We start from the raw sequence: 12,128 nt of genomic DNA, 5'->3' as shown, positions 1-12,128 counted from the left end.
ACAGGACCAGGAGCCACAGCAGACCAGAGTAAGGCAATGATGCTGTCACGCTCCTTGTGTGATTTCTACTCACCTTGTGCCTAAAGCACTTTTCTAGTTCAAACTGTTCCACATCAGCCACCACCTCTCCATCTGAGAAGACTGCATACACTAGAAGCTTGATGTCAGGCAGGAAGTCATTGCCAATAGTCAGAGGCAATGAGAAGGAGCCCTGCAAATCTGCACAAGATAGCAACAAGGAAGGGAGGGAAAACATCCAATTCAATTGGGGTAGGATACACGTTAAGAATCAAAAGAGGAGATAACACCCCACATAGACACTGTCACAGATTAACAATAAACCCAGGATGCCAGCCATTTATTTGACTCCCATCTTCTCCCAAGGTACAAACTAGCAGCAAAGTCATTAGACAGGAGGACAGTTGCAAGAAAGACACTGAACTGAGAGGAGATTGTGTTAGTCTAATGATGTGAACCACCAGTAAGAACTCAGTCCAATATTTCCCACCTGTTGATAAGAATAACATCTGCAGATATAGTCACTAGAGTCAGTTTTCTGGGGTGTGTTATGAGGGACTTCACATGCTTTTACTCACTCTCATGCTGGGTAATTGGTACCTTCTTCTCTCTGCTGAAAAGGATCTTGCCTTTTGCTATCACCTGAAGAGCAAAGAGAAGCACCATTCAAGAGTCTGAATTCTGAGAGCATGAGAAGAGTGTGAAAAGAACACAAGAAGAGAGAATGAAGTCTGAGAGATGTTGCCACAGAAGTTCCTCTGGCAGGTCATGACTTCAAGAGCTCTGCAGCAGAGATGGTTATAGTATGGCTGTGTAGGACTTGAGAGAAATTGGTTAGGCAATGAGAAGGCACGGCTGCTTGCAAAGCCAGAGGTATTTCTGAAGCTAAGAGCAGGTACTCTTAAGACCCAGTGAACTCTGATGTTTGCATTACTAGGAAAGAGTACTTTTTGATTCTGCGAATTAGTACAGTTCAGTAACCAAGATACTCATAACCTCTCAGCTAGGCTGTAGTCACACTCTTGCTTTGGACTCAGCTTCTCAGAAGTGGACTTCATTACAACATTATTACATACCCCTGGTGTGCATCAAGGCCCTGCACAAGGGCCTTTCAAGCCTTTTCCTGTAAATACACAGGCCAGGGTATGTCAGCTGTCCCAGAGATTGCCTCAGTTCACAGACAGATTGCTCCAGACACTGATGGATGTCTGGGTCATCCCTGCTGGGCAGAAACCAGACTGGTCCTCCACTGCAACCCATGTGAACTCAAGAGAAAGTAGGGTGAATGGTAGGCATCTATCACCCAAGCTTAGGTCAAGGCACTGATAACAAAGCAAAGCAGCTGGGGGCTAGGAATAGGTTCAGGAACTGGAAAGCATGTGGAGGTTTGGCCAGGACAGAACTCACAAACTGACTGACACTGGTCTTGGAGTAGCTTAACCTTTCCTTTGAGTATCTCTGTGCTGTGTGAAAAGGGAAAAATGCTAGTAAGCATAATCTTGCCCTGAGAATCAGCTGTTTTCTGTACTCACCAAATAGTAGAAATCAATGTGGTCATCTTCAGATCTGAGTTTATTCCGGTCAAGTATATAATCCACTTGCACTTCCTGCTCTTGATCACAGGGCATCACATCATTCTTGGCCTTGATCTCAAGGAAACTGTTGCTCTCAGAGTAGAAAGGTTTCAGCCAGTGTAAGCTATCCTCAAGTCCTGTGTAGCTTTCAGAAGAATTTTGCTTATCATGATTTTCAAGGATGTAGGTACCCTTCCAAGCACAAAAATATGATAATAATTTATTATTATTATCGAGCGATGCAAGGGAACTTGTACGCCTGCTGGAACACTGTTATCACCTGAGCTGATGACAGACCATGTGCCTGTATTCTTAGAATGATATTTTGTTTAAGTATCATTTTAAAGTCTGAGACTTTCTCTTACAAAGTCTTAGTAAAAATTAAGTCTAGTAGATTTGACCACAATCTGATTTTTCCTCCTTTATCTTTTCATGGGGACACATCCCACACTAGATTTAAACCCCAGCACAGCTGCCCTGTTTTCAGTTTGTCTTTCTGCTCAGATATCCTGAAGCCCAAGCACTAAAAGAGCTTTTTTATGGTGAAGCTCTACTTCTCTGCAGATAACATAAGGCTCCGTGGACAATGGCTGTGAGCCTAGTAACAAGAACTAGATCTTATCCTCACGTTCCCTGAGGACAGAAAGCTACATTTTCACAGAATTACAGAATATGATGAGTTGGAATGGACCCACAAGGATCATCAAGTCCAACTCCTAGCCCTGCACACGACCATCCCCAAGAGTCACACCATATTTTAGATTACAAAACCTCTGATCACCAAATCCTTCCTAACCAAAATTAGGGAACCTCACCCTGGATAGACTGGGGTCTCAGGGAAAAAGATTTGGAACAATAATTGCAGTATCTGAGAAATGGATGGCACTAGGAGATCATACTACTTGGGCATGAATCCCACATCAGCTGCAGAAACGCAGGTAGTGGGAAGATGGGTATGCTGTCAGGCTGAGAACAACAAGCTCCAGGTGGAGGATCAGAAACTGTAAGGAGAAGAAGCCAAGTGCTTCAAGATCTGGTATCAAAAGAGCAGCTACCTGCCAGGCTGAGCCTGGACATGCTGCTGCTGCAGACCAAGGGCAGCCGCTAAATATGGAGTTCAACAGAGAGAGGTATCAACTGCCAGTTCTGCAGAGCCACCTCCAACATGTCCCAGAGTGGAGAAAGGGGAGATTTCCTTTGAAGAATTATTCTGGTTAACAGATGCTTTTAGTGGAGTCAAAGGAAGGTGATGGGAGACAAAAAAGATTTTCAGTGGCTGATACTCACCGTCAGCGCAACCATCGTACTGTTCCAGCTGGTGGTATCCAGTGAGAAGTGAGCTTCCCCTTTCTCATCTGTGAGGAGTGACAGGTATGTCTGCTCATCGTTGACATCAACCTTTAGGTAGACGGTTTCATTTCTGAGGGGAGAATTGCCACTGGAGCAAAACATCTGTAGAGAAGGGGAGGAAGTTAATACCCTGTTGTGCCACACTCTGAGGCGCTGCCAGGGCTTAATATTAATTGCTTCTATCACTGGGCTTCCTCAGCCCTTCTAGCTTTCAGACAGGTTGGAAGGATCCAGATAAAAAATCCAATAAATACACAAAACTAACAATTTGCTGCTCTTCAGTACTGGAAATTGCCATGGTTTAACCCCAGTCAGCAGCCAAGCCCCAGGCAGCTGCTCACTCTCTCCCCCATCAGCGTTATCGGGGAGAGAGAACTGAAAGGGTAAAAGCTGGAAAACTTGTGAGTTGAGATAAAGACAGTTTAAAAGAGAAAGCAAAAGCTGTGCACACAAGCAAAGAAAAACAAAGAATTCATTCACTGCTTCCCACAAGCAGGCAGGTGTTCAACCATCTCCAGGAGAGCAGGGCCCCCTCACACATAATGGTTACTCAGGACAAACACCACCTCTCCAAGCATCCTCCTTTACTCCTTCTTTCTCCCACTTTATATACTGAGCATGATGTCATATGGTCTGCAATATCCTTTTGGTCAGTTTGGGTCACCTCTCCCAGCTGTGTCTCCTTCCAGCCTCCCATGCACTTCCAACTTCCTTACCAGTGTGGTAGTACAAAAAGCAGAAAAGGCCTTGGCTCTGTCTAAGGCCTGCTCAACAATAACAAAAACATCTCTATGCTGTCAACCCTGTGTTCAGCACAGATCCAAAACTAGCCCCATACTAGCCACTACGAAGACAATTAATCCTACCCCAGCCAAAACCAGCACAGAAATAAATGGTAATACAGGCAAATGAGACACCTATACTGGGGAATCTGAGAGGGATTCCTCAGATCCTGAGCTGCTTCTTGGACAATGCTGCAGGATCCTTGATGATCAGAAAGACTCTTGTCTACAACAACTTAACTTGCTGTTCCTTGTCCTGCATGCTGGGGTCAGCAGTACTGGCCCAGCTGAAGGTTCTTCTAGCCCCAGGACAGCAGTATTGCCCTAGCATCACCCAGGATACTTGGGTCAGAAACGAATGCCAGTGAACTGATATGCAAAGTTACCATGAGCATTTGTCCAAAGGGAAAGGTATGTGCCTGTTGACACCACCCCCATACGCACAGACTAGTTTCAGGAGCTACTCCTGAAGAAGCCTCCAGAAAGTGCAGCTGGCTCCAAAATTCCAGTGCAGGGAATATAGTAGGTTGGGATAGGGATCAGAAATTGCTTCTAGGGAAGGCTTCATTCCTAGTTGCTGAGTGCCAGCAGAGCAGCATTTACTTTCCTGGAGATTGTTGCTTTTTACCTACAAAAGGTTATATCTGTGATGCATTCTCAGTAGAGAAGGGATCTGTTTGTGTTACCTTCCCTGAGTATGGTAGACCACGTTTGTAGAACTGATGGACGTTGATAAACTCTATAGATTTCATTGTTGTCTCAACAGGAATTAGAACTGTTTCCATAGAATGTGCTCCTGTATGGAGAGATGAAAAATCTGTTAAATCCCAAGTAGTGCTCTTAGGGAAGAAGAAGAAGAAGACAAAAGCACACTTCAACACTAACTGCAACATCTACAACCTCTAAATTTAGGAGAGAAAATACATTCTTCTAGGATATGATTCCCTCAGCCTTTCTTGGCTCTGTGCTTCATGACACGCATCATACCCTGTAGGTATTTAAAGTATTAATTTATGTTTATTGAAGATAAAGGAAAACTAGATGACTGTTTAGTTATAAACAGTCCAGCACTGTGAGACTGGCTGAGGAACACCTTCTTGTCCCAGGCAATCACTAAAAAGTTACATACATTCTAAGAGAAATGAATGGTGAAGAGGATTAGGAAACCTGGTAATAACAGATGGAAAAGGTACTAGAATAGAGACCATTACCATGACAGAAGATTTGGGAACCCTCAGGTTATTTTTTCAAAAGGAATTCCGCTGCCACAGGAAGGCCAAAACCAAAGAAGTTGCTTGCAAGGAAGAGAATATTTCACATATTCTCCAGTACCTGTTCCATTTTCCACCATTTTTCCTACTGCAATTATGAATTCATCAGCTTCATTTATTTCCAGAACGTCTGTCTTCACTGCAAAAGTAGCACAGCCATTCTTGTTTGTCTGCAGAGAGAGAGAATAACAGAGAGAAAGAGCATGGTGTGGAGGAAGATGAACAGTTCCATAGATGGCAGGCAATCCCAAATAAGTATTTCTAAATATTTTTGGAACAGATGGAAGCTCACAAGTCTTGCCTGCAGAAACCCATCATGGATACCTTAGCCAGAAAAGAAAATCAACATATTTGGATTAAACAGTCATCAAAAAAGCAGCAGAAAAAAGTACTTCAGGCAAATCACACAAGGGTTAATTATGTCACAGACAAACTCAGGAGATTGGATTCAGCCCAAATACCACAGCTGAAAGAGCTCGAGTGTCATTACATGATCTAAAGGTCTCCCTGAAACTATATGGCCCTGATGAATAAAACCTGACAATGTGGCTTTCCAGTCATGACCATCTCTGCGATATGGCATATTAAACAAGGACATCCTGCCAGCTAAATATTGCAAGAGCTTTGCCAAGAATTAAGGGTACAGCCAGTGTTTCTAGTCATGCTTCTTAAGTGCTCCACAGAACCTTTCAGGGCTTACATGCCATGTGGAGCTGGCATTCAGTTGGTGCTTTGCACAGCTAAGACTGTACAGCATTCCAGCTGGAATGCATTTTAAAAGACCCAGAGATCCAGTTAGATTTTTACATTCTGGCTTGTTGCTGGCTGGTCTGATATTTAGAAATATTTTCTTGTGACTTTCAAGGCAGAAGAGCTGTATCTGAAACCCACAGGAAAAAGCAAGTGTGGAGGAGCTTAACCACAAACATATAATGAACACAGATGAGCAGAAACCATAACCAGAAATGGACACAGTCCACAGACCAGACCACTAACAAGCTTAAGGTGATCCACTGTGCATGGATACAGCAAGAAACAAAGCATTGAGTCACAGACCATCTGATGGCTCTGATAAGAGTATTTACTGGTGGGAGTGATCACAGGGCTGAATAGGCCAGCGGTCAGATTGCATACAATATATGATACAGACCCTTGTAAAAAGTCCCAGGCATCATTACTTCGCATAGTTTACACCTTCTCCTGAAGCACCAAGTCAGATATGAGCAGCTAGAGCATTAATTCAGGAAACAGAGTCACAGGAACAGGAATCAATATCTAGCAAATAGGAAGACACCAGACTAAATAGGTTGGTGGCTATCAGAGGTTCATCAAGGCAGGTTAAGGGGACAGACACACATTTCCAGCACGTTATACTTTCCACTCTGCTATTTGTTCACCTACCCAGCTGTTTTGCTTCTTCATATCAGTAGAATCTGGTGTGTTGTCTTCTAAGGCCTGGGAGAGTGTCATAAGAGTAATATCTATTTTCCCTTGAACAGGCTTCCCATAGGTATACCTGTGTCAAAGGGTAGACACAGTCACCTGAAGACTGCTTCAGCAGAAATATTAACCCAGGACACCTCCCATGCTCACCAGGGGAAGTGGAGCCTGGAGAGCTTTGTGGTATCATGTACTCACTTGCCACAGATCTTCAGATGAAATTCCTCATCTGCTGTAGTGACAAATGGAGGGTGCTCAATCTTTATTTCAAATTTTTTCAGCACTGCATTGAAGAGAAGAAAATAAAGATAGAGGAAAAAAACAATATTGAGTATGGACACTGACTGTAAGTTCTTTTATAGTTGTGGTCCAGATGAGAGGAAAGACAGCAATGTCCCCAGTTATTCATCACCATGCTGCAATAGGACTTACTCCCTTCAGCCACACAACCCTGTATTTGCTGCTACAATTGCACATGGGACAGCTTTTTACTCCAGCTCAGTCAAGCATAAACATTTTAAATGGCACAGGGTTTTGTCCTTACCACTGCAACTGAATGAGACCAAGACACAATTCCACTTCCTATTATAGCAGCTGACTGGTGTGGATAGTAAACCCAGTGTAGAAAAGGGTGACAATGAGCAGCAAAATGTGCTCATCACAGGGCCCAGATGCAGGTAGAACTAGTTGCCAGCCCATGGCCTCTCCTTTTTACCCTATGCAGCTGCAGAGACTCCAGCCCAAAATGAGATGTGCACAGACCCATCTTTGTCCTCAGTCTGTTACCCTCCCAGGGTGAAAGGTCTGATGAACACAGTTGCATCACCCTGCTCTCTCCTTAGCTACCCACACTGCTTTTCCCTCACCTCTATTGTCCAAGTCTCACCATATTCTTCAACACTGAAGGTTTTCTGAGCCATGTCTTGTTGCACTGAGATGGTATACTCCCCAAGGGATGCTTCTGAGGCCAGGGGAAAGGATAGATCCACAATGCCATGACTTGACTTTACATTCAGCCACTCAGCAATACGGTTGTGTTCAGGATCCTATTTGGGAAAGGACACACAGAGCCACCAGGTCACATTGGGAGCCATACGCAGGCACAAGAAGGCACTACAAGGGCTTACCCTTGACCCAGTAGAATGGACTCCAGATAACTAAGAGAGACTCCTTCACTTCCCTCCAGTATCATTTTAATGAATATATGAATTGCAAAGGCTGCCAAGAACAGTAAAGCTACTGGGAAGTGGTAGCATCATAACACCACAGGAAGGAGAAGCAGCTGTGCTGCATCTGTTTGAGCACTCACCCTTGTTGAGCAAATGTTCATTACTGCCCTGCCTCTATCTCAGCTATATGCGTTACAGAGGTACTGGTTTGAATTAAGAACTCAGGCTGATCAGCTAGAAAAGCATTCTGCTGAACCTCAACCATAACCATAGCGTTATGAAGTTAAATTTGTGGCATAAGTCTGTCCAGGAGTGAAAGGGCACAGTAGAAGAGACAGACATCACCCTTTCATCAGTTCTTTGTCACTCACCTGAAGCCATATCTGGGGATACTGTAAAAACAAAAGAAACACAAACTCAGTTTTGTACACTGCAAAACACCATCCATGTGAAACAGTATAAATAACTCTGCCTGACATGGGCCCTTGATCAGAAAATTCTGCCCCATCCAGATCCCACACTAGGTCTTCTCCTCCCTTCGTGCCAGCTTACAATGCAGTCTTTCTCCAAGGGATCAGTGGATGAGTGGTTTCCTCCAAAGATAATTTGTTCTTATGGTTTAACAGACATGAAGGGAGATGTCTCTTTCATGAGCATCTCAATATGTCTCATGCTGAAGTTCCTACTTCTAGAAAAGCACAAGGTGATACTCACCTCATTTTTAATGACCTTAAGGTCCTCATCAATGTTCACAATTCGAAATTTCACTGTAGATATAAAGAAAAGCATAGTAAAGCATTCTGGCTCCAACATGTCCTTGCACAAATCTGCTTCTCCTTTTCTGTGCTCCAGTATTCGTCTCTCTGGTTACCTCAGAGGTATCTAGATCTTTTCCCAAACAGCCCACCCCAGAGGACTTTGGGAGGCTTATATGCAGCTGAAGGCTGTAGAAACTCACTGCCTTTACCTGGAAAGATGACAATGTTGAGGTAAACTGTGGGGTTGTCTGCAGTGGGGTCTGTCTGCATGCAGTCCGTTCATATTGTGAAGACTGTGAAGTAACTCTTTGTAATTCTACAGCTTGAAACTGTTGCTCTAGACTTTACTCAAATATTAACAACAGTCTTTGAAAAACAAGAGGTTGTCCAGTGCCCTGGAGAGCCCTGGCTTTCCTTTCAGGTCTCACTAGAGATATTTCCATAAAACAATACCCAGGAGCAGCAGGCTGGGAATTGGTGTAGCACATCTTGGAGGGGAACACCCTGACTCCAAGTGTTCCTGGAAACATCCGATAATAGAGATTTGCTTTCTTCCATCTCCAACAAGCTTAACTTGCTGCACTTGGTGACATCTTCCCTCCAGGTGTGGCAGCTACCTTGACCCTTCCGTCCCCATTTCCACATGCCACCTTCTTGCCTTACCTGTTTCTCCAGGTTTGTATAAGCCCTTGTCTGTCTCTATCAGAATTACATTCTTCTGGGGCCTGACCAGAACTTTCTTGTGACCCTCAAAGAGTACGTTGTCCCTGCTGTGGATCAGGACATGCAGAAAAGCCACCTCCTCTGGCTGTCAGGTTAAAAAAAAAAAAAAACAAACTACCTGAGACTACAAAGAGCTTGAAGGAGAAACAGAGTCACCTGTCCTACCAAAATCTCCAACTTCCCCCTCCTCCCTTCCCCTCCTTTGATTTATCTCTCTCCTTTCCCCAGAAATAGTATTCTCTGTGCTCCCTAGCTTCCTCATTCTCTTTTCTCCGCCTTTCTCCTTGTCGTTTGCCTCTTTTCACATTTCTTTTTCCTCTTTACTACTTTTCCCACCCTGCATCAACAGCATTACCATGACTAAGACACAAGAGAGGCTGAAGCCCTCTAATTTCTAAGAGGAGAGGCAGCCAAATGAGGGATCTTACCTGTGGTGTGGAATCATCTCCTTTCCTGGGAATGAAACTGAATTCTGGCACCTAGATTGATTGGCACAAGGAAATGGAAAACAAATTCATCAGAGACTTTGGATCTTATCCAAAATGTGAGACATCATCTTATTGTTAAAAAATCCCCAAAACTTCAGAGTTCAAATTCCACTTCCACAAAGTATGACTTTGTCTGTAATCCACTTGTCATTATAGGGAGAAGAAGCAGTCACTGTCTGCCTCTTGTTCATGAACCTGAGTGAACCAACTGTCATGACATTCTGCCACTTCACATGAATGTGATAATTTTATGGAACCAAATAAAATCATAGGGAACTCAGATCTGCAGTAATGGGAGATGAGATACTGATCAGAACCACACAGGACATCTCAGTATCAGAAAGACTTGAGTTCACCAGAAGAAAAGTTTTTGGGGTTTGTTTTTTTTTAGCTAACGGCAGTCTTCCTTGACTTTCCAGAACCAAGAGTTGCTCTCCCCTAAGGGCTGGCACCAAACTCTTAGTTAATCATTCTCATGTTAATGCAAAACCCAAAAGTGACTACAGCCCCTCCTTGAGTTCTGCTGAATCTGACGAACAATCAGGGCATAGGCACAGTGACTTTGTACAGTGCTGAGGAAGAGAGGGGCAGTTTGTAGAGCCTCAGCACCAGACACATCTCCATGGCTCTCCAGAAACGTAACTGAAGGTTCTGTAGTCAGTGTGTCTAGTTAAGGTAACTACAGCAGCACAGTTGCAACAACAGGAACTCAAGCCACTCAAGAAATACCCAGACTGCACTATGCGAAATTCAGTTCATTGTGGGTTCAGCACCATCACAGCTAAATTAAAGCAAGCTCAATGTCTGTGCAGACTGCAACTACATCTGGCAATACAGATGCAGCTTTAAAGCAGAATGGTCTTCTTGGAGCTGGAGGGGCAGGGTCCTGAGGAAACGAGAATGAAAAGAATGTAATCCCAATGCATTGAGTTTCACTGTGATATACAAGCATCTTTAGGGACATAACACTGAGTAAACTGAAAGCAAATGTTTACCACTAGGCTTTAAGTGGGATGAAATGGGATGATATACATTGAAAGTACAGATTTTTTTCTACACAGGAAAGATTCCCTACTTTCCTAGACTTCAAGACACTGCTGTATTTTGCCTGATACTGGTAGGGAAATATACTTAACCTGCTTGCAACCTATGGGTAGAAAAAGGACAGTGTACCCAGAGAAGTGCTGTGTTCTTGTCTGAAGTGAAGATGAAAGCATCGGTCAAATCAGTAGCCACATGTACACTCACCTGGAAGGTGATGCACTGAAAAGTGCCTGGCTTCTCCAAATCTTGTTCCACGAGTGTGTGATTCTGGGTTGTTGCCTGCAAGGTGACAGCCAGGTGGACATCCTCAGTTAGGGAGCTGAAGTGAATATAGAGCTTCTCCTCTTGGGAATGGTGAATGACAGCAGGGAACACCACCATGTAGTGACTAGAAGAGAGCGGTACATGTTCAAAAACAATTCAGAGGCTGAAGTGGGCAGGCCAGAATCAATCTCTGCTGCTTTCATGAAGAGGTAGACCAAGGGTGAGAAATGTCTGGAGGACTGCAGTGAAGGAAGTTTAGCACAGCTCCATTTCCAAACCAGAAAGGAAGAATATGCCCAGTGTGGAACTAGAGAGCTTCCGATATCTCTCTGTCATCACCTTGCCAACAGCCAGGACCCAACTGCCCAGTGTATGATACCCCAATTGCAAGTACACAGAGCAAGGCTGTGTGAGGAATGAAGTCAAAGACTCAGTGGCTGAGGCATAAAGCTTCAGCCCTTACACCAAATTTCGCCCCCACCAGAACAGGATGAACAGAGGCAAAGCTTCTGTGGCTTCTGTAGCTTTGTGGTGTGTGCAGTGCAGCACCTGCACAAGCCAACACCAGGGGCTGCACCTGGAGTGGTGCTGGATGCCCAGCACTCCAGAGGGACTCAGCAGGACCTGCTTCTGCCCAGCCTCTCTGAGAACAAGGCCCCCAGCATTCAGCTCTGTGATGCTGAACAGTGCAGCACCTCAGCACCACCCTTTCATGACAGTCCCTTCCACCAAGCCCCCGAAATCAAAAGGAGATATCTCACGGTTCCAGGCTTGCTGCAGCTGCAACTGGGAATAGAGTCAGGACTAAGAGGAGCAGTGGTGCTCCCATTGCTTGGGCTGGGACAGACAGCTGACAAGATCCACACTGAAAGAGAGAACTGCCTGTACTGATCAGTTGGGGCAATCCTAAATACCCCCCTCAGATGTTCCTAAGTCCAAAGAGTAGGGGAGTTGATATATGGGGATGGTATCTCTTCCAGGCTGATGACATTAGCTAATATTTACTTGTTCCCACCACCAGCAGAGTAAAGGTCACACAGCACAGTTCTCCACCCACATCTACATTCAGATGGTATTCCAGGCCATGGGGCCAGGGCACTGAGGGGTATATATGGGGATATATGACCTCTAACTCAGGCTGAAGGGGACTTAGGAGAAAAACTCATCTGTGGCTGGTCTGGATCCTGGCTGTAGAACCAAATCTGCACACCAGCTACTGTCTTCAGCTTGTAGAAAGCATCCTCGAC

General features: G+C 44.5%; 1 protein-coding gene across 2 annotated transcripts in view; it reads right to left on the bottom strand.

Annotated features, from left to right (window-relative positions):
* Positions 1-11,737, bottom strand: part of LOC113989406 (alpha-2-macroglobulin-like protein 1) — a 29,287-nt gene extending 17,550 nt beyond the window's left edge. For both annotated transcript variants that reach the window (XM_027723908.2, XM_039380007.1), the window contains exons 1-15: positions 11,643-11,737; positions 10,822-11,005; positions 9,514-9,564; positions 9,026-9,170; positions 8,319-8,371; positions 7,976-7,996; positions 7,322-7,481; positions 6,634-6,718; positions 6,397-6,511; positions 5,057-5,165; positions 4,411-4,520; positions 2,880-3,044; positions 1,551-1,784; positions 597-660; positions 74-219 (exon numbers count right to left, since the gene is read on the bottom strand). In XM_027723908.2, coding sequence (XP_027579709.2) covers positions 74-219; positions 597-660; positions 1,551-1,784; positions 2,880-3,044; positions 4,411-4,520; positions 5,057-5,165; positions 6,397-6,511; positions 6,634-6,718; positions 7,322-7,481; positions 7,976-7,996; positions 8,319-8,371; positions 9,026-9,170; positions 9,514-9,564; positions 10,822-11,005; positions 11,643-11,710 — 1,710 coding nt within the window. In that variant the 5' untranslated portion in view covers positions 11,711-11,737. The remainder of the gene's footprint in view (positions 1-73; positions 220-596; positions 661-1,550; positions 1,785-2,879; positions 3,045-4,410; positions 4,521-5,056; positions 5,166-6,396; positions 6,512-6,633; positions 6,719-7,321; positions 7,482-7,975; positions 7,997-8,318; positions 8,372-9,025; positions 9,171-9,513; positions 9,565-10,821; positions 11,006-11,642) is intronic.
* Between the last annotated feature and the right edge of the window lie 391 nt (positions 11,738-12,128).

Source organism: Pipra filicauda, unplaced genomic scaffold (assembly GCF_003945595.2).
Source record: "Pipra filicauda isolate LSUMZ 115617 unplaced genomic scaffold, ASM394559v2 scaffold183_size1465899_pilon, whole genome shotgun sequence".
NCBI classification, from domain to species: domain Eukaryota; kingdom Metazoa; phylum Chordata; class Aves; order Passeriformes; family Pipridae; genus Pipra; species Pipra filicauda.
Note: the sequence above shows the minus strand (reverse complement) of the source record. Positions and strands in the feature narration are given on the sequence as shown.